At 37.9% G+C, this 21,283-nt stretch overlaps 3 protein-coding genes across 4 annotated transcripts; 2 read left to right on the forward strand and 1 right to left on the reverse strand.

Annotated features, from left to right (window-relative positions):
- The first annotated feature begins 17 nt into the window (after nucleotides 1–17).
- On the forward strand, nucleotides 18–1,422 carry LOC141837823 (uncharacterized). Its single transcript, XM_074725192.1, has 2 exons — nucleotides 18–1,055; nucleotides 1,128–1,422. Exons 1-2 carry the CDS (start codon nucleotides 18–20, stop codon nucleotides 1,419–1,421), a joined length of 1,332 nt encoding a protein of 443 aa, XP_074581293.1. The 3' UTR covers nucleotide 1,422.
- Nucleotides 1,423–4,994: 3,572 nt separating this feature from the next.
- LOC141838424 (SWI/SNF complex subunit SWI3C homolog) lies at nucleotides 4,995–13,652 on the forward strand. Of its 2 annotated transcripts, none has more exons than XM_074725900.1 (9): nucleotides 4,995–5,055; nucleotides 5,160–5,687; nucleotides 5,782–6,323; nucleotides 8,260–8,620; nucleotides 8,709–8,776; nucleotides 9,207–9,295; nucleotides 9,554–9,621; nucleotides 9,702–9,880; nucleotides 12,829–13,652. In XM_074725900.1, the coding sequence occupies exons 1-9, from the start codon at nucleotides 5,034–5,036 to the stop codon at nucleotides 13,306–13,308; spliced, it is 2,337 nt and encodes a 778-aa protein (XP_074582001.1). In that variant the 5' UTR covers nucleotides 4,995–5,033; the 3' UTR covers nucleotides 13,309–13,652. The 2 variants fall into 2 exon arrangements, with proteins under 2 accessions (XP_074582001.1, XP_074582002.1); XM_074725901.1 differs by having other exon boundaries at nucleotides 9,762–9,880.
- A 700-nt stretch (nucleotides 13,653–14,352) lies between these two features.
- Nucleotides 14,353–18,543, reverse strand: LOC141838423 (putative methyltransferase PMT24). Its single transcript, XM_074725899.1, has 9 exons — nucleotides 17,734–18,543; nucleotides 17,323–17,685; nucleotides 17,077–17,226; nucleotides 16,095–16,365; nucleotides 15,880–15,990; nucleotides 15,627–15,801; nucleotides 15,272–15,544; nucleotides 14,909–15,106; nucleotides 14,353–14,584 (listed from the first exon to the last, which is right to left on the reverse strand). The coding sequence occupies exons 1-9, from the start codon at nucleotides 18,541–18,543 to the stop codon at nucleotides 14,353–14,355; spliced, it is 2,583 nt and encodes an 860-aa protein (XP_074582000.1).
- Nucleotides 18,544–21,283: the final 2,740 nt, after the last annotated feature.

Raw genomic sequence — 21,283 nt, forward strand, 5'->3', positions numbered from 1 at the left:
ATCTGCTAATCGGCGAGATGATGAACCTCGTGTCCCTCGGCCTCCTCCTCTCCTCCCTCGCCGCCGCCGGCGTCTGGTCGCCGCACCCCGAAGCCAAGCCCAACTCCCACCCCGCACCAGACGACAACGATCGCATTCTCCGCGAAGGCCACCGCCTCATCGTCGTCGAGTACGAGCGCCAGTTCGACGTCGACGACACAAATGATAAGACTCACCAACCGAAGGCTTCCGTCCTCCCCAGCGCCGATGAAGCCGCGTCGTCGAGCCAACCGCGAGCATCAGCTTCTGGTAAGAACCTCATATGCGACGCTTATGGCGTGTGCAAGGAGAAGGTCTCCTCCCTCGTCGGAAAGGGAAAGGAGAAAAGCTCCGAGAAAGCGGAGGAGCTTGAGGAGACAGCGAAGGAGACTCTGAAGAAATTCGACGAGAAGGCTTCGGAGGTCAAAGAGAGCGCCAAGAGCACCGTTCGCGACGCCGCCCAGAAAGCCGAGCGGGCCAAGGATGTTGTTAAAGAGACGACCTCGACGGCCAAGGAAAGCGCGAAGAAGGCGGTCGAGAGCGCCATGGACAAGGCCAAAGAAGCTGGGCGGGAGCTAGCCCAAAATGTATCGGACTTAGGCCACAAGACAGAGCACAAAGGCGAGAAGACGGCCGAGGAAGTGAGAGGCAACTTGACGGACATACTTTGTCGAGCAAAGGAAGTGGCTTTCGACGCCGCGGCCTACCTCTGGGCGCTCGACACCGGAAAGGCGACGGCCGCGATACTTCACCTCCTCGGCTTCGCGACCGCCTATGGAACGTGCATCTGGGTGACCTTCGTCTCGAGCAACGTCCTGGCGGCGTCGCTGCCACGGCAGCAGTTCGGGATGGTGCAGAGCAAGTTGTATCCGATGTACTTCCGGGTGGTAGCCTACAGCATCGCCCTGACTTTACTCACTCATTTCGTCGGTCGCGACCGGAGAATTCTGGCGGAGAGAGTGCAGGCTTACAACTTGCTTGCGGCTCTGGCGATGGTGACGGCGAACATGCTCTTCCTGGAGCCCAGAGCAACAAAGGTGATCAGGCGTGAATTGATCAGCTAAACTCAATCCCAATTCTCATCTGAATTTAAGCTAATGCTTATGCAGGTGATGTTCGAAAGAATGAAGGTAGAGAAGGGGGAAGGAAGGGGGAGAGACATGGCGGATGCAATCTCTTCGGAGCCGGCTGCGACATCAATAAAGGCGACTCCGTCGACGGCGTCGGCTAGGACGAAGGCGGTTGTGGGCGAGCAGAGCGGCGTGAAGAGTGAATTGGTGCAGCTAAATGGAAGGCTAAGGCGGCTGAACAATCACTCCTCGTTTCTGAACATATTGACACTGATGAGCCTCTCATGGCACTTGGTTCACTTGGCTCGGCAGTTGCAGCAGCAGAGGTGTTGATGCTCTGTGATCGGCTTCACTTCCTTCAACATGTAATTAGTCAGTAGCTCAATTAGGTTTTGCTAGTTCTGTGATCCGACTGTAAAGTGATCTAAGATACTCTTCTATGCTCAATCTTACGGTATTTTAATTTTCTTTTATATTTATACCGTCGAGATTAGGATTGAGATAATTTAGCAAAGTAACTATGGTCGAATATTTTCGATCAAGTGGATATCGATCAGGTTAGGTTTCTTTCAGATCGATCTTCAAAAAAGTTTCCTTCAAGGGAGTCTGGTTTTCAAATATCGTGCTGATAGATTTAGAAAGATTTAAGCAAAAGGTCAGAAGGAAGTCAAAGCCAGCTTGATAAAAACCCTTTTGATATTTAAATTAAATCTCCGAGAAAATATGAAGAAAATAAATGGATATATATATATCTTTTCCCTTCCTTACCAAGACACGCCTCTTATGATAATCGGTACTTCAACCATCACGTCCTTTGGTGATGAACACATTAGTAATTATTGAGTTTTTAATTTGATGTCTCCGGGGCATAGCTGAGTTAGTTACGACGCAGTAAAATTGCAGAAGAAGGTAAGGGTTCGAATCTTGACAAAGTCAGGCAATACCTTCTTGCGTCGTGACCAACTGCAATTCTCGATTTATCTTCTCACAAATGGTCGTAGGGTCAACATTTAAATGTAACTCAAATAGAATTATCTTGAGATTTTCTATCAGAGGCCGACTTGATCTAAAGCTGTTTGGATTGAATTTGAGTTCGAGTCGACTTGATTCAAGTTCATCTTAACTAAATTTGAACTCGATTTGACTTAATCTGTGCTTGTTTCGACTTTAACTTTTATCTCAGTTTGATTTTGACTTGACTATGTTACGTTATATAGACTTTCCTAACCATGTAGACTTTGACCTTATTTATGAGGTCAGAGTTGTTCCTCTGATTCGACCAATGATGTCGACTTCAGCACCATGGATGGTCGGGGCAATGGCAAATTTGTAGAGACAACCAATTCGACTATGAATGACTCCTCGTGGGCGTTCGTTGAGGTTGTCAGCTGAGCTAATGACCACTTCATATGTTTATTATAGCTTGGATTAAGTCAAGCTGAGCTTGGATTCAAATAAGAATAATTTAGATTAAATTGATATTTGATAGAAGACGTTAAGTCAATTCCATTATGATAAATCTCAGTCAGTCTCATGGACTCAATCCCTGGATGGTCGGTCCGGTCCCACGGAAATTTCCATTAGAGTTGCATTTAAATATGATCTATCCAAATTAGAACTTCGATTGAACTCGTAGTTATTAAAGTGTCCATCACCAAAAGACGTGGTTGTTGATTGTTGAAGCGTATCAAAAGATGTCCTTATCAAGGAAATGAAGAGGTGTGCCATTTGGAAACTAGGGTCATCATTTCAATCTTTATTAAAGGTAATCGATTACAATATCAAAGCAAGCAATTTATAACTCTTTACTTTTCTTCATTCGTTTTCTCTACTTTTTAACTGAGGTCTGATTTGAATGTCAGATGGGCTTTGCCAAGATTTGTCTTGACCCGTTTTTAACTTTTTCCTTGAGTCTTTTCAAATCTGTTTGAAGATCTCCGCACTCAATATTTAGAAGTTAACTTTCTTGAAGTCCAACTCTCTTGAAGATTGACTCCCTTGAATATTGTCTTATTCGAAAATTGATTTGAAAGAAACTTAACCTAACCAATATCCAATTAATCAAAAAATACTCGATCGTAATTATACTATTGAGTCATCTCATCCTTCGATCTCGAATGAATCAATATCGTATCAGTTTTAGATAAAAATATTACTTGAGCAAAATTCTCTAATTTAATTAAAAAATGCTATGTACAAAATGCTGTCATATTAAAATATTTTTTTGAAATTGTTAACATTACTGCTTTTGTTTAATTAAAATTGTTTTACTATTTTATTAACAGTTTGGTTTTGATATAATATAGGATAATTTAATTAAAAATGTTTATAATAATTTTAATAATTGAACGTGTAACAGTTGAAACTCTCGACAGAAACACAAAACTAATAATTTTAAATACATAATAGATTTAGCTAAAATTACTGTAAATATTTAAATAAAATTATTTTTGAATAAAACATTAGATTTTTAAAAATATATTTAAAATAACATAATTTAATGATAATAAAAATAAAAGGCGTCTTTTCTATTCTACCCTATTATTTCTTTTTCATTCTTTTTCACTTCAATAATTTCTAAATTTATAATTAATGCTTATTTAACCTTTAATTTTTCTCACGGGTAAGCGAATAAAATATTTATGAGTAAATTTAATATTTAACTTCATAAAAGTTTTGTTATATTCATTTAATATATATAATTAATTATTAAATTAAATTTGAATAACTTATTAAATTAAATGAATAAATTAAGAATATTTAATTTATTAATATTTATGAATAAAAATTATTAATGAATTATATTCATGAATATTATATATAAATAAAATTTATGAATCATAATTATTAATAAAAATTTTCAAATAAAATTTATAAATAAATAAATATTCATTTCAAATGAATAAATAAATTTATAACATCAAACTTATTAATCAATTAAATAATTAAAATTTAAAAATTTTAAATAAATTTAAATTAAAATTTTGATAATTTTTTAATTAATCAAGATTAAATTCATAATAAACAAATCAAATTGAACAACAATTTTAATGAATTTTGATTTTAGACTTAATTTGGTTTAACTGGATTAGCTTATCAAAGAAGAGCACAATGTTAGCTCTAGAGGTGTAAACAAGTCAAGCTGCTCGTAAGTTATTCAAGTTTCGATTCGAAAAAAAGTTTGTTTGATACATTAACGAGCCGAGCTCAAACTTGATTTCGAACTCAAAAATATTATCAAGTCTGACAGTATTTGATTCGTGAACTTGTAAACATATTTATTTAAAAGCTCACGAACGTGTTTATTAAGAGGCTCGCGAACATGTATATATCTATATAAATATTACATGAGCCCCCGCGGGCTTGCTCACATGGTTAGCGCAGGGCAGTTGCTTACATTGAGGCTTAGGGTTCGATCCCTCCCCTGCGCTAGCCATGATGAGAAAAAGGCCAAAATGGTCGTCCGTGATTTACTCCCTCTAGACACTTGTGGGGCCGGGACTAGGGGGATATTACATGAATTATAAATATTATATATTAATGAGTTAAGCTTGAACTAAGCTCATTGAACTTTTAAACGAGATATTTTTCGAACCGAGCTCAAACTAAACTCATTTAACTTTAAAATGAGTCATTTTCGAACCGAGCTTGAGTAGTCTACTCGTGAACTATTTAATTTTATTATGAGTTAAACTCGAGCTTAAGAACTTAAAAATTAAATTCGAGCAGAACTCAAACTCAGAAAAATTAAATCGAGCTCGAGCTTTTTACTGTTTTACTCGATTCAATTTGATTACACAACCCCTTTGCCTCCTCGCACGTGTAAAGCATCCGGTGACTCCCGGTAACCTTACCCCTTTGACGTGTGACGCCCCATCTCGCTGTCCCCCCTCGTGCGCCATCCTCCTGCCCTCTTCCTCCTCCAAACCCTCGCCAGCTTCGCCCATGTCGCCCGCTTCTCCTTCAGGTAAACCCTCGCGTCTCTCTGCATCTCTCGTAAGGATTTTCCCTTCGTTGAATTCCTCAGTTTTCGGTCCTTTTGACGCCTCGATGGCCTCCAATCCCCCGCAGATTCCCGTCTCAAATGGCGGAAGAGGAAGCGGGATGCCAATCCCAGGCGCCAGAAGCCGGCTGAAGCCGAGGAAGACGAGGAAGAGAACGATGAGGATGCCTCCGTCCCCGTCGGGGAAGATGCGGAGGAGGACGGCCGCAGCTCCGCTCCCATCCCCGCTGCAGCTGATCCCGTTCTCGATCTCAGAGAGTCTGAGGTCCTCTCCGACGGTGGCCAGCGGATCTCTGATTTTCCCACCGCTTTTCGCCGCACTGTCAATCGCCCTCACACTTCTGTCCTCGCTCTTGTGGCCGCCGAGCGCTCCAACTCTGCCGCCCGTTCATGGTCTCCTCCGTTCTTGGAGAACATTTCTCACGGACAGCTGCAGGCCCTCTCGGCGGTGCTTCCTGATAATCCTTCATTGCAGCAGCCAGCGGACCTGGATAAGCCCTCCACTTATGTATGCACACCACCGCCACTCATGGAAGGGAAGGGCATGGTAAAGCTGTTTGACAAGGAGCAGCATCTCATTGTTCCAATGCACTCCGGTGTGTAGTGTAGAAACTGTACCTATATTTTTGGTTTATTCTTTGTTGCTTTGAGTTTGCACTGAGATTGTTTTTTTTTTTTTGAGGTGTTCAGATTGGTTTTCACCAAGCACTGTCCACCGGCTGGAGAGACAAGTGGTGCCACACTTCTTCTCTGGAAAATCCAACGATCACACCCCAGAGAAGTACATAGGTCTTCGGAACACGATAATTTCCAAATACTTGGAAAATCCAGGGAAGAGGCTTTCCTTTGCCGATTGCCAAGCATTAGTTCCAAGCAACGACCTATATGATCTTAGTCGGATAGTGAGGTTTTTGGATCATTGGGGGATCATTAACTATCTGGCTGCTTCTTCGGTCCACCGTGGCCTTAGGATGGCTGGATCCCTCCTCAGAGAGGATGCCAATGGCGAGCTTCAACTTCAAACTGCACCTTTGAAGTCCATAGACAGTTTAATTTTGTTTGATAGACCAAAATGCAGACTAGAGGATATTGCTGTTTTCTCTCGTTCTGCACAAGATTCCGATGCCTTTATTGGAGATTTAGATAGCAGAATTAGGGAACGTATCGCGGAGCATACCTGCAATTTCTGCTCTTGCCCTCTGACCAAATTACACTATCAATCACAGAAGGAGGTCTGTATTCTTTATCTGAGTGTTGAATTTTATTTCGTCTTGAGCTTATGGCATCTACTAAAATGGATTCTTTTGCTTTCTTTGTACTTAGTATTAGATAATGTAGCTCGCATTGTCTTAGCAATCATCACGATAGATATTGCATCAGGATAATCCATCATTATCGCTAACTCTTCCTAGTATACAAATAAATTAGAATTGAGTGCTTGGAGAAAATGAATTTCATTTATTCATGTCTTTTGAGCATTCTCATTTATTTTCAAGGAAGTTTTATAATTCTAGAATATATTTTTAGCTATGATTACAACAACCAAGCCTTTATCCTACTAAGTGAGGTTGACTATATGGATTCTCTTACGCTATTAAACTCAATCTCCTACTATAAAGGGCAATGACTCGAATCCGTGACCTCCAGGTGACACATAGCAACTTTACCATTGTGCCAAGGCTCTCCTTCTCGATCTAGGCTCCCCTTCTCGATCTCCTACTATATCATCATCTAAAAAATTTATTTCGTGCTACTTATGAATATTTATTTTCTCATTGGCCTTCTTCTTTCCAATTCCCAATTATTCCTAATTTTGTATTTCACCTAAGTGCACCACTTAGCTTTATAATTTCATTCATCCTTTTACATTTTCAAAAGAGAGTACTTCTATAGACCCGAAGAACATTTTCACACACATCTTGTATGCCCACCTCATGTTTGAATATTAGGCAATCTTTATTTCATGAACTAAACCCACTTCCAACTATCTAATTGAAAAAGCAGAAAATATCATCATTGACAAGTCTTGTATTTTTAGGATGAAACCAACTCCCGTGCTTTGTATTTATATATAGAGAAAAAGTCTTGATGTGGTTTTTGCTAATTTGTCCTTGCTCACCATTATGCCTTTTTCTTATTAGATAATCAGTTCCATGACTAAGATATGTTACAAATAAATGCATATTAAAGTTTCCTATCCTTCATTGTAATATAATACTCTTCATCAAGTGTCCATCCTCTTCTAACCAGTGATCTATCTTGTCCAAAGCTCTAGATTCTCAACTTTTATATTTATTTGGTTAGGCCAATTTTTTGATAGCTTGTAACTTTAGTTTTTAAATTTTCATCCTAAAATCACCACCATTCTAAGTATCATTTATAACAAGAGAAATAAGCTAGGGCAAAACTCAAAAGGGCACTCCTTATTGTCGTTTTTGTCAAAAGGGTACCCCAATTTTAAAAATTTCAAAACAACATTCCATCCTATTTTTCATTGAAAATACCCTTGTTCCAACACTTCGTTCTTATTCAAAATTGTTACAATGTATAACAATTTTGTTCAAAATTACAATATGTAGTAGTTTTGAACAAATCTGCTACAATAGTATTGAGCAAATTTGACAAAGTTGGAGCGATTTTGATCAAGTTAGAGTGATTTTGACTAAGTCGGAGCAATTTTATATAAGAATGCTCAGTGTGTAGTAATTTTGATCAAGTAGGATCAAATTTTCTTTATGTTGTAGTAATTTTGGCCAAAAATATTAGTGCTAGAAAATGATGATTTTCTATTAATAAAATGGGATGAGACACTGTTTTGATATTTTTTAAAACTAGCGTGTCCTTTTGACGATAACAAAAATAAGGAGCGCCTCTTTTGATTTTTGCCCAATAAGTTAGTATTCATTTTGAAGAAGACTTTAATTCGGTGCCAATATAGTAATAGGCATGAAGGCAACAATTTATTGTTTGCTACAAGTGAAACTAGTTCCAACTGGTGTGAAGATATTTCTTCTTACTATTCATATTTAGATCCATAGAAATTAATTGGTTCTGTTCTGGTCAAACTATATTCTAGTAGCATTGAACCTGCTCTTGCATGGATATATTTATGTCATTTTGTCTCTTTATGACATTAATCTGATTTGGTGAGCATACTTGTTTGAATAGGTCGATATAATGCTGTGCTCCAACTGCTTCCATGATGCAAAATTTGTTACCGGACACTCAAGCTTAGATTTTGTAAGAATGGATTCTGTAAAAGATGATTCAGATCTTGAAGGGGATAACTGGACAGATCAGGAAACTTTGTTGTTACTTGAGGCCATGGAGAAATATAATGACAACTGGAATGAAATTGCAGAATATGTTGGTACCAAGTCCAAGGCACAATGTATTTTGCATTTTCTTCGTCTTCCAATGGAAAATGGCCTAGTGGAAAGTATTGAACTTCAACATATTCCAACATCTGATTTTGTTGATAGACAAGATTATTTTATTTCAGCTTCAAATTCTAATGGTAAAATTGCAGGTAACCAGAAATATTATACATATTTAAAGCTTGTTAATTTTGACTTAACTTCAGTTAATATTTTGCTAACTATGTTTGTTACAATTAGGCAATCAAGATTTCAGTAGTGCCAAACCACTTCCATTTATTAATTCCTCTAATCCAGTCATGTCCCTGGTGAGTAGTTTCTATGTATCATTGTGTTTTCCTTTCGTTGCAAAAATAAACGAACATAGTTCATCATTGTAGCACTCAGACGATGGATAAATTCATGAATAAGCTCATCAAGCAGTGATAAAAGTTTATCTATAAGCTCATGAGTAGACCCAGATATAGGTTCAAAATAGTGAAAAATTTATAGATTCTAATTATCCTCACCTGTGCACAAAATTTTAAGCACCCTAACCTGTGTTTTACATTTGGACATAGATTGAACATCATATTGGACAAAAGTCAGATTAATCTGTTCAAAATGTATTTAACAATAGACCAAATCTTTGCTCTGAAAATTTATTAATTTTTTTAATATATGATTCTTGGTTGTTTGACGAAAGTTTCAAGTGTTTGTAATATTATTAAAAAAATTGCATTGTCTGAATATCTGTAGGTAGCCTTCTTGACCTCTTCAATTGGACCAAGAGTTGCTGCAGCCTGTGCAAGTGCAGCATTATCTGTCTTGACCAGAGAAGACTCAAGGTTAGTCTTTCAAGTTTCACTTGTTAAAGAAATTCTTGGTGCAATTTTCTCATGCAGCATCTACTATTGCATTCATTTTTAATTTTTTTATTTTATCTTTCATTTTTAATTGTATAGTAAGCTAGACATAGCATATATCTTTAGGCATACCATGTCTTCTGTATACACAGCATAGTCTATCATTGTACTTTTGCACACGGTGAGATCGAATTAGAATTGTTACAGATAACAATATTTGACATTTTTTCATCTTTAAAGGAATGGATCTGATAATTCACATCCTGATATTGATACTCATGCACAACATGGAAGCTTCAATCAGAAAGGTATGTTGCTGATAATTTTCTGGTTTACTTGTGTAATTAACTAATTCTCAATTGCCATGCTCAATTGAATTTACTGGTAGATGGAACTGTAGAAGGACGATTGCGACATGCTAAAAATGGTTCTACTTCGCTTGCTTCAGAACTCATTGAACATGCTACAATGGCTGGCCTATCTGCAGCTGCCGTGAAAGCAAAATTATTTGCAGATCAAGAGGAACGTGAAATTCAGAGACTGGTCGCTACTATTATAAATCATCAGGTTAGATTTCCACTGAGTTGTTTTTCTGGTGAATTTTAGCACTTCACATTTGTCAGTTATGACATTCTCTAGCTCTTAGGAGATTTTGATGATACAATAACTTGACAATTACATTTAGGTCCTAAAGCTATATTTCATTGTCTGGTATTCTCCAACCTTTTTCACCTAACTCATTCTCAAACGTGTGATAGTTGATTGATTTCGGAGTGGCCATCCAAGTGTGTTATGACGTGGGTACAATTGGTAGGAGCTTCATTCAGGGTCACAAAACTTGGGTCGGAGAGAACCTATTTTACTGTTGAAACATGATGTTGAGCCATGGCACTTGTTATACTGAACCAATGGAACTGCATTGTTACAATTAAATGACTATTTATATTGTAAGGCACTCACACATTGAGGTTGATTGTCTTTGTTTGAGATGTTCAAGAAAATCACCACATCATATATTTTTTTTGAATATGTGGCAAGCTGAGCATGCTGGACTTTTAGGTTCTAGAGTAGTGCTAAGCTATGGGTTTTTCCCACATGGCTATACTGAAGGGGGCTATTAAGGTTGAGGTATAAGTACACAATTACTGCTTAAATAACAAATTGCTCAGGGCTTAGCTAAAAAGAAAAGGCTATTTGAATTCAGCCCGATATGTTGGTGTTAAGCCTGAACTTTTCTAGGCTTGATTTTCAAATCCTAGTGAGCCAAAGATTTAGAAAAGAAACACATTCAGAACTGAAAACAGAACAGCCTCATGAAACTTCATTCAGGGTCACAAAACTTGGGTCGGAGAGAACCTATTTTACTGTTGAAACATGATGTAAAGCCATGGCACTTATTATACTGAACCAATGGAACTGCATTGTTACAATTAGATGACTATTTATATTGTAAGGCACTCACACATTGAGGTTGATTGTCTTTGTTTGAGATGTTTTCAAGAAAATCACATCATATATTTTTTTGAATATGTGGCAAACTGAGCATGCTGGACTTTTATGTTCTAGAGTAATGCTAAGCTATGGGTTTTTCCCACATGGCTATACTGAAGGGGGCTATTAAGGTTGAGGTATAAGTACACAATTACTGCTTAAATAACAAATTGCTCAGGGCTTAGCTAAAAAGAAAAGGCTATTTGAAGTCAGCCCGATATGTTGGTGTTAAGCCTGAACTTTTCTAGGCTTGATTTTCAAATCCTAGTCATGAAACACAGACATGAACTATGGTTTTGATAGGCTATTATAATTGCTGGTTGTTTGATCAATTGATTTCATCTTAAATAGCCATATATAGCCTTTGACCCTTGAGTCCTGGAAATTACCTAAACATACCTTCTAGCTCAGTAAAAGTTAAGCGTCAAACTCAACTTTGTATGTTTATTTGGATTAAGTTTGGTCATTTGAGCTCAAGCTTGATAAGGTTTCTCATCCAAACTTGAGTTAACAATCTATACTTGGATGGTTGCGAAGTTGCCATTTTTTCTGCTTCAATGCATTTTGTCTTTTGTTGCCAATGACCTTAATTTTCACTCATGTCCACTGCTGAGATATGGTGTTTCAGAATATACAATTAAGGGTATAAGCCTATGACAAATATTTCTAACAAAAGGATGTGCATGAAATAACAAACATATTTGGTTTTACCATTTAAACTGTCCAAGTAAAACTACTTTACTCCAGGTGGATATGTTCTAATTGATGATTCTCTTAACCCATATATTTGTTGGTAAGGGTGGCAACAGGTAAGATACCGTGAATTTTTTAAGTGCTAGTATCTATGCTTGGTATATCCAAACACATACTTGGCATATAGCCGTTATGGATAGTTACTATTCTACCCCCACCGATCCCATCATTGCCCGGAGGTACCCAGTCAAACCTGAACACTACCTTATTTTATCATATCTTGATACTTCCATGGCTCCAATATCATAAATAATGTCAAAATGAACTTCTGAAATTAACTAATTTACTTCTTCATAAAAATGTCTAAAATATGTAAATCAAGCCCTAATAATGATATGTTAATAAGATCATAATATTTTTTAAAGTTAAACATGCATAATAAACCTATATATATATATATATATATATATATATATATATATATATATATATAGTTTTGGTATCCTGCACGTCTTATAATGTGCGACTCGTCTGCGACAGAAGATTCAGGGCATTCGGAAATGTTTCGAATGCCCAAAACAAGAATAAAGTAATTTTTTATTTTTTATAATTTTTTATTTTTTTGGCTTACGGTTAAGCCATTTAAGATTTTTCTCTTTAGGATTTAGGGGTTGGGTTATAGTATTAAGTTAAAAAAAAAATCAAAACGAAAAAAATTAGTTGTTTACAGGGTGTGTCGGGTTGTTATCCCGCATTTCTTATCCGGCACACCCTGCGAGCAATTAAATTTTTTCCATTTTGATTTTTTTTAATGTTTAATACTATAACTCAACTCCTAAACCCTAAAGGGAAAATTTTAAATGGCTTAACTGTAAGTAAAAAATAATAAATAAAAAATTACACTGTTATTATTTCAGACATCTCAAATTTTCTATCGCAGACGAGTCACGCATTATAAAATGCGCAGGATATCAAAACTATATATATATATCCCAAATCCACTCTGCGCGCCCATGACATGTATCTACCATTCTGTTTAAGGTATATTCAAACCTTATTAAACAGTTCGATATTTACAAATACCCAAATAAATCCACCCCAATGCTATTCACCGGGACTACCCTCAGAGAATTACAACTTTTTTTTATCTTTAATTTGATTGAGATATAGTAGATTGTCAACCATCAGTTGCTGCATTTCACTAATGATGACTCTTATGATTGTTGCCATTGCCTTCAATCTTAGGTATCTGTTTTCCACTAAACATAATGCATTATGGTGCATTGATCCAATGCCAACTTCAGTCTCGTGCTAAAAAATGTTGTATGCAGCTGAAGAGATTGGAGTTGAAGCTGAAGCAGTTTGCAGAGCTAGAAACCCTACTGCTGAAGGAATGTGAACAGGCTGAGAGGATGCGGCAGCGGCTTTCGACTGAGCGCATCCGAATGATGTCCACCCGCTTTGGAGCCTCACCGAACAATGTACCATCAGCTGGGGGAGCAGCACCAGTAGCCCCTGTAGCAGCTGCTGCAGCCATGGGCACTAATCCAGCAACTGGGCAGCCACCCATGGTCGTGCCGGCGAGTGCCCAGGCTTCCTTTGGTAACAGTCTTAATGCTGGCCATCGGCAGATGCAGTTGATGCAACGGCAGCAAATGTTTGGATTTGGACCCAGGTTGCCGCTCTCTGCTATCCACCCAGCTCCTGCCTCCTCTCAGAATCCTGGGTTCAACTCCGCAATACCAAACAATTCCACACCTAACCATCATCCACTGTCAAGATCATCGTCGTCAGGCAATACTCGAATATAGTTTCAGAATCAGTGCTTAGTTTATGAATATTGTTGTTTAGTTGCCAGAGAAATCCCTATTAAATACCTGGGCTCAACTCCATGATACCAAACAGTTCCGCTTCTAACCATCACCGATTGTTAAGATCTTCATCGTCGGGCAACACCTGAATATAGCTTCAGAATTAGTGCCATCTGATGATGTGGTGTATCATCGCCGAGCTTGGTTGTATGAATATTGTGGTGTGGCTGTTAGAGAAATCTCTATTAGTTGCCTGTATTCAACTCTGTGATAACTCTGCGCTAACCATTGTCTGATGTTAAGATGCGGCCGATATAGATACAACTCTACCATTCGGTTACCAACTTGGCTATGCTACTGTGGTTGATGTTGCTAGAAGAGCAGAAGGCTTGAAAGATCGCTGGGGCTTGAAGGAGGGGGCTGTGAGATCAGGCCTGCGTTCTTGTCGGTGGATAAGACGGAACAGGAGGGAGCTAACACTGGCTGCGTCATTTGTTGGACTTTGTTTTTTAATAAAAGGTAGAATCTACCATTTCAATGGTTTCACACGGTCGGTTTCACAATCATTTATGAAGAGATAAATTGAAAAATTACAATTGATCATAACGGAGGAGGATATTGTTTCAGCTTCATCGAAATTTGATAATTATCTACTTTAGTAATTTTATTCCGTCATAATCAATTTAACTATGCTCTAAAGGTAAGTGTTGACCGTGTGGGGTCGGACTTTGCTCATGATTCCAAGCGAGTGTAACAAGGACAGGACCGTAATCCAAATTTTTTTAATGAAAATTTTAAACAAAATCTGAAATTGCCATATTATGTGTCTTGAGAAAAATAAAATAAAAGTCTTTATTTTCTTTGAAAAAAATTTGACATGAATAAGAAGAAAACAAAGGGGAAACAAAGCTAAGGAATGGCAATTCTGTAGAGGCTAGCTCCTTGTCAGCCGTCCGATCCGACTGAGATCTGATCTCGACCACTAATGACTAAACAACAAAGAATGAATTGGATTGGCATCTCTTATCTGATTCTGCATCTGCTCTAAGCCAGCGATGGCAAACTGGTCTCGACTTCTTTTGGCCTCCACATTGTCTTCTGGACGCACAGGAAGCCCTCATTGTCCTTCAAAGAAGTCACTACTTTGACTTCATAGTTGAGTGATTTGGCCATGTTCTCAACCTCACCGATTACCTCTGCACTGTCTCTTACAATGAGCTTGCCTTGTGGCCTCAGAATGCGATCCACTTCAGATATAACCGGCAACAATTTGCACCTGCACATGAGAACCAGAGGAGCTGCAGCTGAGTTTTCTCACTTTCCAGAAAATTTAAAGCTTTTGGATGTGAGCAACTGTAGCCATTGTGTTCATATTTCTGACCAGTGAAAGCATCAGAACAATCATCTAAAGCATCCAATTCAATCAAGGCAGTTTAAAGTTTGTTTTGTGCCTAACTAATTAATGCCCAAGTGCCTTTTTAGTTAACACACTAAGGTTTCTCCTCTTTTTTCCCCACACAAAGAAATAGAAAGGTATGTGTTCTTCATGCTAAAAAGAACTTGACAGAAAAGTCTTGCAGTTAAAGAACAAGTTGCTTACCTCTGCTTCAGTCTGGAGAATAGATGATCTGCGTGGAGCAGATCATATGATCTTGGGTAGGTGCTGAAAGATTCACACCAGTCATGGTATATTCCAAAGAGCCCGCGTTCGTATATAATCGGAAGAGTATCCGGGGAATCGATAGAGACAACATTCATGACCCAGGCATTCACCTCCCCTTGCAGAGCTGCAGCAAACCTGACACAAGATGTTTCTATGGAATGAGTTTATCAATTCAGCCTTTTCTGCAGTATATCTCAAAGAAATCTAAATAAATGGCTCATAGAAATCAAAAGTATATTGTTCTTGACAGCATGATTGGAATGGAAAGAAGTAAATGAAAAATGCATGTTTCTCACGTACCCTCCATATATGGCTCTCATGTCCATGACATTCCTCACAATAGACCAGTCAATTCCCGTTCCCTTCAGATAAGAGTTGTTTATGACATATTTCCAATGCTCAAAATCTGTCATAAAGTCCTTCGGCGCAGGTTTCCCATAAACTCCAACCTGTGAGTCATTCAACCAGTAAGGTGCCTTCTCCAGTCTCTGTGGCCATGGCTGTGGCCACTGCGATCCTCGAAGAGCAGGATCTACAGGCAGCTTGTGCATGCATGTTTGCAGAGGAATGTTCCTGTTGTTTACTTTGGTTTTAAGCATGAAATTGACAAATTAAGCATCAAAGAGAAGAATAATAGACTCAAACAGAAGATTACCAGGCTGCATTGGGGTCGTCAGATTCTTCACAGAGGGGAGGATTGCTTTGGGGTCTTTTCTCATAGCATTCATTGTTCAGAGGCTTCTTATATATTACCATGCCAATTCGGTTGATTTTATCCTTTGTCTTGTTCAACATATCCCAGCACATGGACTTTGTCAATTCTGACATGGCTGGCAGCAATTTCACACAAACCACTTAAAATATCCTTAGGAAGATATCATTTAGTTAAGTGGTGAATGAAAATTTACCCTCCCAGATCTCAACATCTTCTCGAAGTTTTTGATAAACAGGTGTAGCTGACCAAACAAAGTAGCCGCCTGGCCGCAATAACCGGTTCAGCTCTAATAGTAACTTGCCACCTGCAATAATTTTGGCCAGAGACCTGAAAGTTAGCTCCTCCATAGTAACAGAAAGTATATATTTGAAGAAAAACTTAAAGAACTGGTATTTGAATCCAAATTACCTTCTATGTGCCAAGGAACCCTACAACGAGCGCAATGAATAACATCGAAGACCATTCCGGGGAAAGATAGTCTTTTAGTGCCCATGACCATTGATATAGCTGGGATTCCTCTTTCAAGAGCAAACTGCACCTGAGCTTCATGCTCATCTTTAGGAGCAAATGACATTGTAAGTACATCTCTGTCAAATAAAAAACCTCCAAAGCTAGCCACTCCACAGCCAACATCCAGTACAACTCGGCTATTCTTTCCCCAAGCTATACCAGGTACAGACTATAAAAGACAAGAATGGATAAGCATAGGCATGTTAACAACATCCAAATAAATGCAAAAGGGTACCAATTTCAATGGAAAGAAAATGGCTACAAGATTGCATTTTCATGCTCACAGTGAAATCGGGTTTGTTCTCTTTAGCCTTTAGATTGATGAGAATACTAAGGAATAAATTTAGATAAGGAATTGGACAGACATTAACACAAAATAAGAATATGTTAATTAATGAGAACACAGAAGTGGGCAGTATATTGTTAAGGTGGTGATATTCTGCAAGCCAGTAAACATCAAATTCTAGTTGCTTTTCTACATAAGAAAAGCTTATAACTTGCAATAATCAACATAAGCAAAGGTGAAGTTAACAAGGATATCACCTCTCATGAAGAAAAGATTCTAGTTACTATTTAACATTCTATGCAAAGCCTAGAAGGAACACGAAAATATTCCTTTGAAAAGGGCATAGTGTAGGCATTCATAATCATCATTTATAAGCTGATGCAAGACCTTTGGACTCTGATAAAGACATTTGAATTTATGAGGGGAGTATGTAACTAAAAGTAAAAGATAGCGATAACAAATATTGCATTAAATAACAGTTTTGTAAATAAAATATTATGACATACATTTGCACATTTTACACCTAAAAGGGTATTCAGATTGAGAAATACATGTAAATATCGAAATACTGTGGCTAAGATAGGTTTATAATACCTCCTGAATGAAATCAATATAGTGTAATGCTCCGTGCTTGAACTGTGTTCCTCCACCGGGAAAAGTAAGAAATTCTCCTGAGACTTTCACCCAATTTTGATGGCCCTTTATTGTTGCTAGTGAGGTATGAGGAACATTGTAGTACCATATCTGCAGTGAATACTAAATCTGTGAAGAGGTTGTCAATGGACTAAATGGTGATGCAAACGTGCTAAAGTTACCTAGATATGCCAGCAAGACAAATACCTTGTTCCTGCTACGTGGCCATTGAATTGATTGTTTATATCCTTCAGGGAGAGGAACAAGACATGTGGGAGGATCATCAGGGCAATGCCTTTCTCGATGCTCATAGTGTTTAGTAGTTCTAAGCCTCTTAATGGCTTCCTCATTGTCAAGGCAAGGAATATAGTCAGTTCCTGCAGTGACATTGCAAAGTTTCCAGCTGTACATGTTTTTGTGTTCTTTCAATCCTGCTTGCAATTGCTTCTCAGTCTTTGACTCTGCCACTTGTGTAGACCATGCTCCATTCTGGCTATTGCTCTCACTTAGTAGCTCTGACTGAGCTCCATTAGGCAACAACATCTCATCATAAAGGCGATCTTTGGTTTGCTGTACTGAGGTGGTCCCATTAGGCTTTTGTTTGCCTTTTTCAGTTACTTGTATTTGGTCCTTTCCATCGAAGAACATGTCACCATTCTGCTCGATGCTCTTATTTTGCCCATTATCTGTTTTTTCATTAAAATACTGCCCTGCTTGCTCATCTCCTTTGCTTTCATCTGAAATTTGCTCTGAACTATTACCTCTCCCATTTCCTGACACTTCATTAAGCTTTAGGTCTTCTTTTATTTCTGCGCTTTCTTTGGCCATTTCTCCACCCTCCATTTTTCCATTTTCATCACTGAACGTCTGCTGGGCAGATTTCCTCTCTAGATCACCATCTGTAATTTCTTGTGCAGCCTCTTCTGTGCTCATGTCTCCACCATTAGTCCCTTGGCTGCCTTCTTTGATGGTTTTTCCACCCTCTGCATTCCCAAGTTCATCATTATATGAAGTCTGATTTGGATCTTCATCCTTCTCACCCTCATCATCCTTGCCAAGGTCATCATTCTGAGCTTTTCCTGTTGGCTTTTCATCACTTTTGTCAATCATGGTATGCTCTTCTGATGACTCAGATTTCGATTCAGTTGTCGAATCCTCCATGTTCCCGTCGGCATCTCTTCTCCCTGCTTCATCAGGAACATCTCCTGAGCTGTCTTCGTACGTCTTGGTATCGCTCTCGGTTACCTGTTGCTTCATCTCCGATTTGTTTCCCAAGGACTCGTCAATAGGAACTATAGTAGTTGAAGTCATCATCCAAACACCAATCAAGCAAAGAGCAATGAACAAGACGGGAGTCATCATTGACCAATGCGAGGATGATGACGATGACCTCCTAGAATCCATTAAGGAGTTCTTCCCAAATGCCATTGTTGCTCACGCACAAATAATGCTCAAGCAACGTATCTAAGAACTAAAGGGGCAAAATTTGATATTAGAAAGCAATGAACTTGCCTAAGAATATACTAACAAATTAGTACGATAAGGAAAGCCCAAAGATATCAAAAATCCCCAGAGGAACCAAGTTGACAACAACATCAGAGAAGCAAGGATGATCATATTGGTCCCAGATTTTGAAAGTTGCAAAATGAAATTCAGTTTCTTTGTGCATTTGGAATGACATATATAGCAGAAAAGATGGGGGAAATTACTCTTTGAGCAGAAGATTAAAGCAAGATCGTACCTTTCCAGCTCAAGAGCAGGCCATTGCGTATTAGATTAGAGGGAGGAAGGAGGAGATGCAAGAAGGTGAGGATTTTACTCGAGGAAAGATGATTTACACAAAAGGGGAAGGGGAGAGGAGCTAGGGTACCAAAAATCACTCCTTTCTCTCCTGGCCGGTCGAATTCGATGTCTGGATTGCAGGGAAGCGGAAGAGGGAGGGAGAGAGGAACGAGAAGGAAGTGCAGCCACCGGAAGTCCGAATTCGACGGCGAGTGGCGAAGCCTCGTCTCATCGCTCGACCTCACCCCGCTCCATTCGCGGCCTCGCCGTTTCATAAAACAAAATCGATTCAAAAATTTATTTTTTGAATATAAAATATTATTCAAATCGAATTTATATTTCCGAAATAGAACATTTTTTTTATCATGATTAGGTTACAAATTAAATGGAATAAATTTAAATTGAATTAATCGACAAGGCCTTTACTATTAAAATTAAAAAGTAATAAAAAAAAATTTATACGTCCGATTCAGTTATAATAGTAAATTGATCATAATATTTTAGTAGACTGATATCAATTCATTTTAATCAGTTTAATTAAATTCTGAATTTTAAAATTAAAATTGAATCAAATAAATTAAAATCATTAAGATTTAAAAGAAAATAATTAAAATTTTTAATTAACCTAATCAAACTCCCTAATTCGATCAATTATGATTTGGATTTAATTGAGATTTTAGTCACTGCTATTAGTGAGAGGAGAATATTCTGTTTAAACTTTAATGATGAGCTCTATCTGCTCATCGTTACATCGAGAAAATGAGAACAATAAGTGGACACCATTCTATTTTCCCATTGACTATCAGGGTAAATCGGGAAGCGCATACGGCGGTCAATTCAGATGTTCAACATCCTTTTGATTGCGTTCTCCATTTGGAAGAAAATTCTTACAAATACACCGTAGCTAGCGCATACGGCGGCAATCCAGATGCCCAACATCCTTTTGATTGCGTTCCCGATTTGGAAGAAAATTCTTACAAATACACCGTAGTTGGGGATTGAACCGCGGATCCTGAGTCACAACCCGAATGTCCTACCGTTGCACCATTATCCTGGGAACCTGTCAATCCGTCTCAAGATCAATACAAAAGAGATAAATCATGGTAATTGAAAAGTAAGATGGATGCGTGGGTGAATTATATCAAAGTGCAAGAATTTATATTTTGTGAGGGCCGCTAAGGTGGTGGATTCCAAGAATTTATATTTTGTGAATAAAAATTAAATTTTAACGAAATTAAAATCATGCCCTCTTTTATAATGATCAATTATAAGAATCAATTATGTGAGACCCTTGAATTGACATATTTTTGTCCCCAGGGTAATGGTGCAATGGTAGGACATCCGGGTTGTGACCCAAGGACCCCACGCTTCGATCCCCAGCTACGGTGTATTTACAAGAATTTTCTTCCAAATGGGGAACGAATCAAAGGATGTTGGGTATTTGGATTGGCCGTCGTATGCGCTTCCCGATTTACCCTGATGGTCGGTTGGAAATTTTCATGGGATCGGACCGGCCGAGACTGACTGGGATTTATCAATTTTTTTTGAATTGACATATTTTATTTTTTATTAAAGAATTTACAGTTGATGAGTTTCAAAATTCAACTCTTATTACGTACGTCCGTTCACTTAACAACCCAACTAAATTGACGGATTAAGAAGTTAACAAAATCCAGATTCCAATTAAGTACGCCATTTACTGGTGACGTGTACAGGATAAGATATGGGTAAGTAATGACGTGTCAAAGAAGAATTGGCCACGCGTTTACTAACGACGTGGTTAACAAGTTAATGCAACTCGTTCCGTACACGACGCCGCGTCAATCGGCGGATACGGCTCAATTTATTTTATTTTATTTTTAAAATATTTTTTTGCTAAATTTGACAACATAATTAAAAAAAGAAAGATATTTAATTACGTCAAATTTTGGATGAATAAATTAAAGAGAAATTTCATTTGACCCCTTATCACTTTTGGAGACGTATAAGAGTTTCATTCTTCTCAGTTGAAATAAAAAATTGAAATGTAGAATTAATTAAAGAGTAAGAATTAAATACTTAAATTATTAAAAAAATAACTTTCTAAATTTTAAAATTATTTTGTCATCAAATTATTAGAATCGTGAACTTTAACGCAACACCGTCGTAAGTAAAATGACAAAGATTTTGAAACTCCAGTTGGGGGTGTTTGGAAAAATAAGTAAATTTCGGGGGAATAATGAATATTCATAAATGAAATAAGGACAAAAGCTAAGCCTTTAGTTTTTTATTTTTAATTGTAAAAACGATGTTCTCTTTTTTATTTTTTTATTAAAAAGGACAAAAAAGGATTTCTCATCCATCATCATCATCAACAATTTATATATAATTATTCAACATCAAATAT

Source organism: Curcuma longa, chromosome 11 (genome assembly GCF_044706935.1).
Source record: "Curcuma longa cultivar G26 ecotype Majalengka, Jawa Barat chromosome 11, ITB_CL_G26_1.1, whole genome shotgun sequence".
Lineage (NCBI taxonomy): Eukaryota > Viridiplantae > Streptophyta > Magnoliopsida > Zingiberales > Zingiberaceae > Curcuma > Curcuma longa.